The 14191-nt window shown below is 37.8% G+C and overlaps 1 protein-coding gene across 1 annotated transcript in view; it reads left to right on the top strand.

Moving 5' to 3' along the window:
* The window catches only part of CHSY3 (chondroitin sulfate synthase 3), a 155523-nt gene extending 142547 nt beyond the window's left edge, over positions 1-12976 (top strand). Inside the window, exon 3 of the mRNA XM_082075003.1 lies at positions 8829-12976. Coding sequence (XP_081931129.1) covers positions 8829-10394 — 1566 coding nt within the window. The 3' untranslated portion in view covers positions 10395-12976. The remainder of the gene's footprint in view (positions 1-8828) is intronic.
* Positions 12977-14191: the final 1215 nt, after the last annotated feature.

Below are 14191 nucleotides of genomic sequence, written 5' to 3'. Positions count from 1 at the left end.
GGCTCGCCTGAGGGTGGTCTGCCCCTTCACCTGGCTGAGGGAAGCCCAAGAACAGTTTTATCACTTGGAAAACTTTTAAGCAAAGACCTGTTGCTTAAGAAAGTGTATGTGTCTGCCAGGATCTTCGAAAGGATATAAAGTACATGAATGCTTGGGGCTGTCACCTGGATCCAATAGCAAGCAATGCTTCTATGATAAATCACCTTCAGTAATGTGGCACAACTGCAGACAGATATAATTGCTGTTGGACTGCAAATATATTCAGTTAGTTCAGCTCCCAAGACTCATGTTGTAAGCATGTGTAGCTGGTCCCAGTGCACTTGCCAGTGTCTCACTGTGTAACTCCATGAGAATATGGATGTGCTTTGCTCTCCTGGGCTCTCAATGACATGAGAGTGGAGGAATAACTACAGGTCTGAAGATCACTGAATTATACAAAGCTTAAGCTATGTGATGAAAATCAGTTATACCTTTTCCATGATCACCGCTCCTTTTTCACCCAGGACAGAGAATGAGTCAGATCTTCAACATCATCAAAACTTCTGAGCCAGCCTTTTCCCTTTCACGTGCCAGTGGAAGGAAGATTTTCAGTGACTGGGGGGCTGTTGTTCACTGTCATTCTTGGACTGTTAGCAATTCATTAATCCCTCACCCTTTCCCCTTTCCCCATTACCTGTGGTGCTCTGAAGGCTGGTTTGTGCCAAAGAAGGGGGTTAGTGACAACAGACAGACAAAACCTAAGCAAGCTGAAAGGGTGTCAGTCTAATTTCTTTAAACCACAATTACTCCACTTAGATAACGCAGAGGGTAATGGAAAACATTTTACTGTTTTCTTCCATGTGTGCTGTTGTATTTGCATGTCAATGCTGTTTAATTTGCCTGTTTATCAGTTAAATTCCAAAAGTTCAAGTATTTACCATTCTTTTTCTAGCATATGCTTTTTTTGTCCCTACTGATTTCTTGGATTTTATTACACTGTGTGCTTGGTGAAGTATCCCTATAGCAAGACAGTAGCTGAAACAGCATGACTTTATACATCATTCTTGTATTGTCTGTCCTATGTTGCAGGAAAACTTTGGGATTTGGAGTGGGTTTGTTTAGTTTAGAAATATAAAGAGATGAGATGTCAAAAAAAGTCTACTAACAGAGCAGCACTGTTTCATGAGTGCTTTATCTTAGCTTTTCTTGATATCACCTGCCTGAATTGATTTCAGTCCAATGGCTTGACTAATGTGAAGAAGGAGGTGCAGAGAAAATGTTCCAAAAGGGTTTGCTATAACCTTTATTTATTAATCTCATTAAAGTGAGGGCCAGCAGAAGAGTTATAAAGTTCTACTTTTAATATGTATTAAAAGAAATAGCTCTTTTTTAGTTTTGATCGCTACATATCATACCTGGCGAATCTGCAAATAAGAAGTTAGATCCCTTTCTACTCAGTAAACAGTCCTAATGCTGAAGAAATTATTAATCTAATTTGTGGTGCGTGCCTGTAATTTTTTTCCTTACTAACCCCTACATACCGGGGCTAGAATCAGTACATCAGATTTTGTTCATCCAGTGGATGGTGTCAGCAGAAAGACAGTTGATTCTGGTGCTTAATTTATTTAATGTGTCTGTTAATGACGTGTGAAACAAAAGAATATGGTGCACTTTATTCTATGGCCGTGTGGGCTCAAACTTATTTCTCTAGGAAAATTAGTGGATTTGCCTTTCAATATGCAGCAGGTTGTAACTCTTGTATACATGGCATTTAACTGTCATGCACAGATTATAATTCCACTGCAGTTTTCCCTGTTGTTTCTGCGTGCATCATATGCTAAAGTGATGGGCATAATGTAGAGATAGCAGCAGGTTTTAATCCCTTACAATAATTTGAATATTTAACCATGAATATTTGTTCTGGTTTTGTGGCAAAATGCTTCACAAGATGGTTACTCTGATGGCATTATAAACTACAAACTAACGGTTGTGTTATAAAGCTGTTACATTACCAGTCATCATTTTTGCAGATATAAAGCTCATTTGTTAGGTATTACACTAAGTGGAAATATAAGGAACTACTGTTGGCTGAGGACTGTGAATAGAAAGAGGAAATTAGATATTTTCAATGTAATGTCTGTTTGTAGGAAGGTTGACTGCTGCCAATTAATAATATGTAATTAATTCTTACTAAAAGCTGAGCACTATAGCATTAGGAAAAACTGAATGGATCTCTCAAGTCATTGATTTCTCTACTCACAAGCAATTGTTTTTTTTGTAATGTGATTAAAAGTATGCATTATTTTTATTGAAAATCTGTTCTATACCCTTCTTCTGGCAGCTAGAAATTTTCCTTTAATTTCCTTCCCAGGTAAACGTAAGGCTAGTTTGCTTTCATTATCACTTTCTTATTTACTTAATGTATTTGTATACAATACTATTCTTAACCTTCATTTTGCAAGGTTAAACAAGCCAAGTAACACTAACCTCTTCTCATAGGAAAGTTTCTGGTCCTGGCAAATCTCTTTTGTGTTGATTTGGTTCCATGCATTTGATAAAGGTACAGATTAAGAATTGTGTGAAATTGTCTGGTGTGTCTTTCAGAACTATTCTGACTGATGCAACACAAAATCAGTGATGTTTCATAATCTCTCCATGTGACCTGACTATCTGCTAGTATTATGTTCTCCTTAGTTGTCAGTTATTTCCAGTTCAAGAAGTCAATTTTCCTGAGATATTTAGTCACCTACCTCTTAAAACCATGGGTGTAAGATTATGTGTGTTGTATTATTATAACAGCTGAATTTCTGAAGTGTTGCTTCTCCAAGTTCTCTGGCTCCTCTTGTGGAGTGTCTTCTCCTCTTGTCTCTTCATGTTGTCCCTGACTTCGTGTCATGAGCAGTGTCCCAGATTTTGTGTCATTGTCACGAGGTATGATATTGTTCTTCGGAAGCTTCTGTAATTACTTCCCTCCAAACTAACAGTTCCCCATTTAAACATAGCTGGTTATTGCTTCTCTTTTATCCAGTGCATATGCATTTCATAATTCCAGTCTTAATCCTTGTCTTTTCCAGGCTGACAGTTTTTCTTGTAACACCATACCAAATGACTTGCTGAGATCTCTTATCTCATCCAGAAGCTTATGACCACCCACAGCTTAGTGGTGCACTTTATTATAGTATACATTATTGAGAACATCCTCCTGTGCCTCTAGTAACCTGATTTTTTTTTTTTAACTCATCGTTTGATTAAAGTACTCAGCTTGCTGCTGTTCAGCCAAACAGTTTCATTTTGAGCACAGTAGATTTTACATGTGTTCTTCAAATGGATGAAATGCCCCTTGAAGTCACTGAAAAATTCAGTGATCATCAGATATTCATCTTTAGGAGAGCTAAACTCTAAAGAGCAGGGTGAAGAAAGACCAGAAATAGTTACTTCTCTTCTTATTTCTAAATTTACTAAAAGTTCAGTTTTGATAAAATGGTGAACAGTTTAGTGCTACTGTAGATTTCAGTACAGCTGGAGTGGATGAAGTATTAAGTTCCATGTCTTCTCTGTTAAATGGGAAAAAATGTTGTTAAACAATGCTCAAAGAAAAATTGTGTTTATTTAAAAACCACCATTTGCATTCAGTCTTTTAATATGAGATAGTCTTGCAATAATAAAGTAGGTTGGTTTGGGCTTTTGTGTATATGTAATAAGAACATTCATTTTTTTATTACATCACTAAATCACAGAGATTACAATTATTTCCGAGCTTGCAATGCAAATTACACTCTGCTTACGTATTAGCTATTGTATTTCTCTGCCACAATAATGAGGTATTGCCTTTATTATAATTTGTTCCTTTTCATTTTATTTTTGTATTCCTGCTTGCAGTTCAGAGTTCCTCTGAGCACAATTAAATTATTCAGATTTCTTGCCAGCTTCAAGTTTCAGCAGCATGAAAAGAGGCAAGCAGAAGTCCTTGCCAACTCTTGCATTAGTTGTGCTGTAAGAATTGTTCAGAAGACAGGAAACTCTTCAGGAATGTCACAAAGGCATGCAATATGAAAAAATAAAATCTTGTGCCTCCATGTATTGTATTGAATTGAAGACAACTTCTCCCATTCACCATTTTCAGTGAATGTGAAGTGGTTGTATCATCTCAAGACTAAATGTTCATTTAACAAAATATCCTCTCTCTGCAGTAACCATTAGAAAAAGCTGAGGCAGGGGTGTACAACAGTAAAGACATTTTGTGATATAGGCTCAGCTGGGGCTCTAGAAGTCTTGAGCACACCAATATTGTGGGGAAAGTGTACCTTTGCATTTAACATAGCAATGATGAAAGTCTTCCACTAACGTGCTGGCTCACTCTTTGAAGCCATGCAAGATTTCACCATCAGCAGCTTACTGTGCCAGCAAGTTCTCTCACTGAGCTATGTATTTACTTTTCTGGTTTTGAATCCTGAGAGCATAATTACATGTGGTGTAGTTCTGTACGCGTGATGAGATGGTGACTTGCTATCTTTTCCCTTTATGGTGCTACTGACTTTATAGATCTCGAGGTTGGCCCTCTTTGGATTACTCCCTTTCACCCTAGTCATCTGTTCATCTAACCATCTGTGTTTGAAATCATCTGATGGCCTTGGTTAATACCTTTCTAATCATCTTATCAGTTTTGGATGGGACATCATGATATTGATGAGGTACTTGCCCACAGGTTTCAAGATTCAGGTACACTATGGACACAACCATATAAGGATGTTTCTGATTCACTCTGGACCTGTCATCATACTATTTGCTTTTCCTGTCTTGCACAGAATTGCTTACTGTGTAACTAGGTTCTCTTTCCAGAGTGCTAACAGCTTGCATAGTCTGATATTCTTCAGGTATAATTAGAATTGCCTTCTTCACATGTGCTTTGCATTTATCTGCTCAGAATTTACACTGCCATTTTATTACACAGGTATTAAAAATCATGAGAACTTTTGCAAGCAGGTTTACTCCTACCATGCTGAATAAATTTAATATAGATTCAGTAAATCTCACCACTTCCCAAATCACCTCATTTTGCAGATCCCTTATGACTCCATTGACCAATTCAGACACTTGCACAGATCCATTTTCCAGGAAACTTAATAATCTTTCCCTTTGCCTCCAAGGCTTGACCACCTTGCTTAGAAATTTCAAAGCAAAGTTAGGATCACATTGAGTTAGGATCAGCGGGACCTGGACAGGCTGGAGAGTTGGGCGGGGAATAACCTAATGAAATTTAACAAGGGCAAGTGTAGAGTCCTGCACCTGGGCAGGAACAACCCCAGGTTCCAGTATAGGTTGGGAGATTACATATTAGAGAGCAGTGTAGGGGAAAGGGACCTGGGGGTCCTGGTGGACAACAGGATGACCATGAGCCAGCACTGTGCCCTTGTGGCCAGGAAGGCCAATGGCATCCTGGGGTGTATTAGAAGGGGGGTGGTTAGTAGATCGAGAGAGGTCCTCCTTCCCCTCTACTCCGCCCTGGTGAGACCACATCTGGAATATTGTGTCCAGTTCTGGGCCCCTCAGTTCAAGAAAGACAGGGAACTGCTGGAGAGAGTCCAGCGTAGGGCAACCAACATGATTAAGGGAGTGGAGCACCTCCCTTATGAAGAAAGGCTGAGGGAGCTGGGTCTCTTTAGTTTGGAGAAGAGAAGACTAAGGGGGGACATTATTAATGTTTATAAATATGTAAAGGGTGAGTGCCGTGGGGATGGAGCCAGGCTCTTCTCGGTGGCAAACAATGATAGGACAAGGGGTAATGGGATCAAGCTGGAACACAAGAGGTTCCACTTAAATTTGAGAAGAAACTTCTTCTCAGTAAGGGTGACAGAGCACTGGAACAGGCTGCCCAGGGAAGTGGTGGAGTCTCCTTCTCTGGAGACATTCAAAACCCGCCTGGACATGTTCCTGTGCGACCTCACCTAGGTGTTCCTGCTCCAGCAGGGGGATTGGACTAGATGATCTTTTGAGGTCCCTTCCAATCCCAAACATACTGTGATACTGTGATACTGTGATACTGTGATACTGTGAATTGCTTTCATTTAGACGTTAATAATTTGAGTTGGAAAAATATATTTTTGTCCTGCACTATTGGAAACAAATTTCTGTGTGGCACCAAGATTAAAACCAGATAACTTCAGGAAGAGTTTATGATTTCAGTGTCATATTTGTTTTGAACTGTTTTCTCTGTTTTGAGATCTACTAAAAGTGTTCAGTAACATAATTTAAAATGGATTAGTACAGTTTTGTGTGTGTGCGCTAATATTGTATTGCTGATTTGATTTTTTTTTCATTGCTGCTGTTAATCTTTTGTTGATTATAAAAAGCAAAATCATTAGTATAATGGAGTGCATCCTCTCACTAAGATTTCAGTGGAGCATATCTAATACACCCAGGAATCTGAAATTGGAATGTAATAAAAATGCAGTATTTATGTTAATACAATATTCCTGTTAAATGAGTACTGCTAATGAATCTGCTGTGAAGCTCAGCTTGTAATAAGTCGAGGGTTATAAAAGAATTTGCACAATAGGAGAACAGCATTTCATTTTACAGCAATAGTTTGTTATCTGTTAAAATTCTTTTGGATAAAATATATTATATTACTTTAAATGAAAATCACTATGAAAATTCAGGTACCAAAAGTTAAATGTGCAAAGGTAGTTAATGGTTGTTTTTGTTATACTCAAATACCATTCTTTACTGTGGATGAAGAAAAACTCAAGTGATTAGAGGACTTAGGAAAGAGTGAAGTGTCAGGGTTTGTGGGGAATAATGCTGATACCATTTTGCAATTAAACATCCTCACCTTTTTTCTTTTGTTTTCAATGTTATACATTTTCTTTATTTTCCTATAGGAGTATTTTAATATGAAATTCTAAACATGATAATAATGAATTCTAATTTTTCCAGAAAAATTGGAGAATACAGAAGCACAGTCACCTTGCAGAGCACACAGTGGACAGCTTTAAATAAAAAGGACCAGCAAGGGAGTGTGATTTATAATTGGAGAGACTGAAATCTCACCTGATCATTTTGATTTTGCCAGCACTGCTGGTTAAACACTGACTCAGTACTGATGGTGTTGATTCCTGTTCTCTGTGATAGCAAAGAAATCACTCAAACCCTCACATCCCTGGGTCATCTCATATCCTGTGACAAACAAAATACCTGCCTCCCAAGACAGAACAGATGTGCTTTGACAGCTTTAGGTAGGAGTTCTGGGAGTAATGACTATTTGAGTAATTTTGTAACTGTGTATGTTTTTTCACTCTCAGAATTAGACTCTTGCTTTTCTCCATGTTACATGGCTGTAACCTCAGAAACACCAACCTGGCTAATAGTAGCAGCCATGCAAGAAGAGTAATTTGTGGTCTAAATGGGGTGGGAGAGAGATTCTAGAAAATTTGTATTAAAATCCTGTTTTTCTATATATGACAATGTGTACCTTTTTGTATGTGCTAATAGATTTTAAATAATTGTCACGGTGCTTAGCTTTGTTAGGAGTTATTTTACTGCTATTAGCAAAACCTTTGTTCTAGAAAGAATTGCAGTAAAATGAGCCAAATGTTTTGTGTCTGAGACATTGTGTCATCAGACCTCACCTCTCTTGATTTCCTCAGTGTATAAAAGACAAACTTCAATACCCATCTCGAAATCTAATTATAGCTCAATCTTACAGCACCTCCTTGAACAACATTTCCTATCTAATTAGCACATTTTCCTCATGTATTAGTTACAGACGAGTCTGTTTGTACATGAAAAAGTCTGCCTCTTCTCCTTTTTCTGCTACTTGTGGGAAGTAATTCTGTTTCTCAGGAGTTAGTAGGTGTTAGCTTAACAAAGGGCAGTGAATCTTAGATGTATTTATGACATTAATATTTTACTCCTCCATATCACTTCCCATTTAAGAATAAACATTCATCACATTAAATAAATATTGATCTAAGTTTTCTTTTAGGAAGGAAACTGAGTCAGAGAAAGTTTTATTATTTGCTTACAGTGTAGCTGCTAGCACAGAAAGGTAAAAAAGGCAGATGCTTTAAATCCTAGACCCGTGCTTAAGCCATAAAGTTTATCTCTTCTGTTTAGAAGATATTACAATTGCTAATTTGACAGAAGTAGGATGTCTTTTCTTGCCACAGAAATACATCGGACATTACTCGGGGTGAGTTACACTAGCATGATCTATAGCTTAATTGACGTACTCTATTATATGTATTCCTGCCAAAACACATATTCCAATGGTTATATTTCAGTCATTGAATTCTTTGTCCACATGGAAAAAAATAGTTTTGTTGACATGAAGTCCGTTCAGTTTTTTAATCTTAAGTAGCACTATCCCTTTGCTTATGTCTGTAGGAAATACAAGCAGCCTTGTACTCCATAGACATAAATCCAAGGTCCTTTTGAAAAACATAATAAGTGTTGCTAACCTTTCAGTAAAAACCTGTGCTAATAAGGGTTTAGATGTAGGCGAAGTCTTAGTGTTTCATACATAGCAGCATTCAGCCTGCACCTAGGAACTCAGAAATATTACCTACAGACCTTTGGTTAAGTGTTTAGTTTTGCAGTTACATGAGGTGAAAATAAACCCAAGATATCTGCCCTTCTATTTAGTTAGAGGACAATATTTGCTTGCTGTGGAGAGTACTGAAACTGAGACCAAAGCAGAGTAAATAATTCTTACTGAATGCTTTAAATTCTGTACCTAAAAATAGCTGTGATCTGTTAGAATTGGTAATGATCAACAGTGCCAATGTGGGTCCATTTGTGGGTTAGAAGTGCTTCCACTTAGTGTCTTTTTTTTGTCTCTCTCTTTCTAGATGCAGCAATTGTTCCATGAAAACTATGAACACAACCGCAAGGGTTACATTCAAGATCTTCACAACAGCAAGATCCACACAGCCATTACACTTCATCCAAACAAAAGACCAGCCTACCAATACAGGCTGCACAATTACATATTGAGTCGCAAAATTTCTGAACTGCGCTATCGGACCATCCAGCTCCATAGGGAAAGTGCCCTGATGAGTAGGCTGAGTAACAGTGAAGTAAATAAGGAAGATCAGCTACTGGGATTGATGCCATCTTTCAATCATTTCCAACCACATGAAAGGGATGAAGTTATTGAATGGGAGTTCCTGACAGGAAAATTTCTTTACTCGATGATGGAGAACCAGCCACCCCGGCAGAGCCTGAGCAGTGTCCTGCGGGCTGCACTGGATGACACTGTGATGCAAGTCATGGAAATGATAAATGAGAACTCCAGATCTAGAGGAAGGCTCATTGACTTCAAGGAAATACAGTATGGCTACCGCAGGGTTGACCCTCTGCATGGAGTAGAGTATATCCTGGATTTACTGCTTTTGTACAAAAGGCACAAAGGAAGAAAAGTGACGGTTCCAGTGAGACGCCATGCTTACCTTCAGCAATTGTTTAGCAAACCTTTCTTCAAAGAAGCAGAGGAGCTGGATGTAAGAAGCCTGCTGGAGGATACTAACATTGACACTCAGTCTTTCTCTTTTCTTTCGAATTCTTTAAAGATTTTTTCCTCATCGTTCCAAGGCACCAAAGACATTGGGGGACGCAGTGACAAGAAAATACATATTCTTGTCCCTCTCACAGGAAGATTTGACATTTTCTCAAGATTTATGGATAACTTTGAGAAGACGTGTCTGATTACAAGGCAGAATGTAAAGCTGGCAATAATTCTTTTCAGTTCCGAGTCGGGCCAAGACTCCAGGAAACACATAGAGCTAATGAAAGAATACAACATTAAGTATCCTAAGGCAGACATGACCCTGATTCCCATGACAGGAAAGTTTTCTAGAGGTTTGGGTCTTGAAATGGCCTCATCTCGATTTGACAATGGCACTTTGCTGCTGTTCTGTGATGTTGATCTGGTATTCACACCAGACTTCCTCCAGCGATGCAGAGACAACACTATTCAGGGAGAACAGGTTTACTACCCTATCATCTTTAGCCAATATGATCCAAAAGTAACGTACAGAGGCCACCTTCCAGCTGACAGTAGCTTTGTTTTCACAAAAAGAACAGGATTTTGGAGGGAGTACGGATTTGGAATTACCTGTATTTACAAAAGTGATCTACTTGCCGCTGGTGGATTTGATACCTCAATTCAAGGCTGGGGCCTTGAGGATGTAGACCTGTTTACTAAAGTGATAACATCTGGCTTGAAGGCTTTCAGAAGTCAAGAAGTAGGAGTCGTCCATATTTTTCATCCAGTTCAGTGTGACCCCAATTTAGATCCGAAACAATATAAAATGTGTTTAGGGTCCAAAGCAAGTACATTTGCCTCTACCATGCAGCTCGCTGAACTCTGGCTACAGAAACATTTGGGTGTCAGGTACAATCGAACTGTCTCCTGACATATCAGCCCATTTGTCCTCTTTAGGGGAGTTTACCTCATTGTTGTTATTATTATTTGATTTTTCTGTCATAGTTTTAAACTCCCTCATCGTTGTCTTCCAAAGACTGTTGACCTCAAGCGGGATGAGTCTGCTGTTCACTGATGTTTCTTATACCTACTGAACTCATGAGGTGAATTCCTTCATATTTCTTTATTTGAAATTCAGTCAAGTCACAGCAATCGTATGATCCCATGGAGGACATCTATGATAAGAGACTGCATCAGAAGAATGTTCTCATTCAGCTTTGGGATGCACTATCATCTTTGTTGCATTTCTCAGATTTGATGTGATACAAATATTTACTGGTGAAGGTACCACAAAAGTGCTTTATGCTTCTTCTGGGGATGGAACTCTATAAGATAAACTTGAGTTTTATAATTTATATGAGGACTTATATGTATAAATGCTACTTTTCTTCATCTTTAGAATTTTTAAAGGAAATGAATAACTATGATTGTACCTTTATTTTTTAAAAAAAAAGAAACGCTGAGGAGCTACTTGCAAATACAACTGGTACTGGCTACCAAGGTCCTTAAATGTCTTATTAGAACAGGAAATTCCTCATGGTGATTCATTCCAAGTGTAAATGAAGTTTATTTTCACAAGGAACAGGATTTAATGAAATGTTCATTTACACTTTAGAAGATTTGTGAACCAATGTTTTTTATTTGCAGACAAGAAGAAGCTATGACTTAATGTTTTATTTATGATAAAATAGAGACATATAATACTCTTTTTTCTGTAACACATAGTATAAGTTGCTGTTTCTGTTTTTAGAATGAGTGTCTAATACATCATTTTTCTTTTACATTCCTTTCATAAAGCTGCACTTGATACAGAGTGTTAGAAGTATCTTTTTTTTTTTTACATTTTCCATGAATATTGGTACTCATTAGCAATTTTTTGTTTAAAAATAAATGTAGAATAATATTTTAAGTTTCAAAATTTACTATTGCTGGTCAAAGTTCCTTGCCAATATATTTATATTAGTGGAGGTTATAAGACTGTTTTAAGATTTATCTTTCTGGACAGCCTGAAGTTGTCATATTGTGGATTCCCAGAGTAAAGTATTTAAAATGCACCCAACATAAGAAATAATTAAATAAATTTTTGTGTTTTAGAGAAATGTTTCTGTAGGGATGTATATATGTGTGTGTGTATATATTTAGACAGACAGAGAGAGAGTTTAATTTCGAAATATGTTCCGCTTTTCAATTCAGGCAGCAATTTGTTACAGTCATCATTATTTTTGCCACATGCTTAGAATGTTCCACGTTATACTGTGATAATAGCTCAAATACATACAATAAACCATCAGAATTCAGCCAAACTTTAATACAGTGGGTACAGCTAATAACCTCAGTACCCTTGATTTCAAACTGTATTTCAAACACAGCTGTATAAGAAAGAGTAAGCAATTACTGAATTTAAGTTTTCAGATGCTTTAAAACATTTTAAACTGTAACTGACTCCTTCTGTGTGTCCTTTCAAAAAACAGCTAAGACACTGGAGTTCACTGACACATCTACTTGTATGAAATTATCCTGATATATTTCCTAAGGCACCAGGAAGGTGTGTAAGTCAGTTAATGTCTCTTACCTGAAGTTCTCTGTTCTGGATTTACCATGCAAGGAAAAAGGCATCCCTCAAAAGGAATGAGTAAACTCAGAATAAAAGAACAGATAGAAGGTAATTTATAGTTGTCTGCCCTCTGCAAGGACATCTCCTGGCTTGTTATTCTCCTGGAGGCTCTTGCCTTACTAGCCTACTATTGTTAGCTCCAATGTCTGGAGAAAGTAAAATTCAGTATTACTTATGAAACAATTATTGGAAAGTGCTCTTTGAGTGCAAAGGTCATATTTTATTCAATTAGAGAACCAAGAACAAGGAACATACAATTTATTCAGTCAATCTCAAGTAACTGGTTGAGCTCAGATTGCAAATATCAAAAATTGAATGCCTGTTGGTAAGTGTCTGTGATGATTTCATAAACAGGAAAAAAAAATAATTATTTACAAAGACATCTAAGGGAATCATTGTTTGCTGGGTTGTATTCCAGTGCTTATTTCAATTATATTTAAATTAGTGGCCAGAAAGTGTTTGCTCAGCTCAAAGTAAAATAGTAGATTAGAACAAGAAATGAAGCCAATCATTCAGTGGGGATAAAGACGTATACATAGGGCTTGCAGGATCAGGTCCTACATGATATAAGCAAAATGCTAGTATCTACCAGTACAAATATTTATTTAGTGTCTGACTGATTCATTTGTTTATATGATGAATTACTTTGTTAAAAACCAGATTATAAATGTTTATTATGAAATATGTTGTATTGTCTTTTGAAATAACTATCCTGAGATAACTTGATAACTTGTGTTAGTTTCTTTAAGGAATAATATGCCTCTAAGGAGATCATATTAAAAGAAATAAAAGCACAAAAGTGTTAGAGTAATGTTATGGATGTATATAGATTAAGATGGGAATGTCTGTGCTAATCAGCTGTTTGCTTTTATCTAGTCTGAATCATAATCTTGATTGTAAAATGAAATTTTTATGTGTATAATGTCCCATTGTAAATGCATAACTAATTAATCCATAATAGAACATAATGACCAATTTTTCCAAAATCTCCTTGACGTGGGGATAGGTTCCATGGTTTCATTGCTGGGAAGTAGGTTGTGAACTGCTGATATTTTGGCTTTTCAGACACTGCCTTTCACAGACACACACACAGAAACCTCAGAAATCCCCATACCACCCCCATTGTGACATATTTTCCCATTCACGGTACTTAATTTATCAGAGTATTTGCATCTTTTGGATGAAGGGAAAGCATCAGGTTGGGCTTCCTAAGACTTGCTGAGTATACTCTAGAGCAGGGTGCTGGTTTTCCAGCTGGAGAAAGGCAGAGGGCCAGGCGGAGGTGTGAGACTCAGCCATGGGAGTCATCACCTTCTGCCCATCACATCCTTGCTGCCACCAACACTGCCTGGTGCCTCTCCCTGGAGTTGCAAACAGACAGCACAAGCCAATGCAGAAGAGCTCCACTTGATGCCACCAGCTCCTTTTGGGAAGCAAACAGGCCATTTTAATCAGGGCTTGGGGGGAGTGAAAGGAGGAAACTGAGGTTTCATTGGGTGGGAGCAGCAGGGTATGTTGTGTAGATACTGTGTCTCCCTGTTCCCAGTTGGAAAGGGAGTCTGATCCCACACCTATTCCCTGCTTCCTCTCAAGGAGTGTTGTGAAGGAATGGGCAAAACCAGCAATCCCTCTATGCAGTGGGGCTGTTGGGCCTGCACCATGCACTTAGAGTCCTACCTTATCATGGGATATATGGGGAAAATCTGCCAAATGGTCTTCCCAAAAAGCAGTACAGAGAAAGGCACTTTCTGCACTTATCAAAGGCTAGAAGGATATGCACAGAAGTGCCTTCAGGGCCTTCGAAGCAGTGTGTGCTGAACAATGCCTCAAGACTGTTGCAAAAATTATGATGCTGGTAAAAACAGCTCATAGGAGTGTACTGCGGATCCTGAGAAACTGTGGAGACTTCCAAAGAGCATTAGTTAACAACTACTTTCTTTAAATAGAGCAAATCAGCAATTTAAACTTCTGTTTTCTTAAGAAGTAATTCTAGTGATTACTGAAGGCATAGTTTGCCACAGAGATTTTGCTCTAAAGAAGAGTGCTAAGCTATAAACAAAACGCATGTGCAATCTACATCTGATTTTCCTGCAACTTGAAATCGGTTAAAATTT

Source organism: Streptopelia decaocto, assembly GCF_964273445.1.
Source record: "Streptopelia decaocto genome assembly, chromosome: Z".
In the NCBI taxonomy this organism is placed as follows: Eukaryota; Metazoa; Chordata; class Aves; order Columbiformes; family Columbidae; genus Streptopelia; species Streptopelia decaocto.
This window is presented reverse-complemented; position numbering and strand designations above follow the sequence as displayed.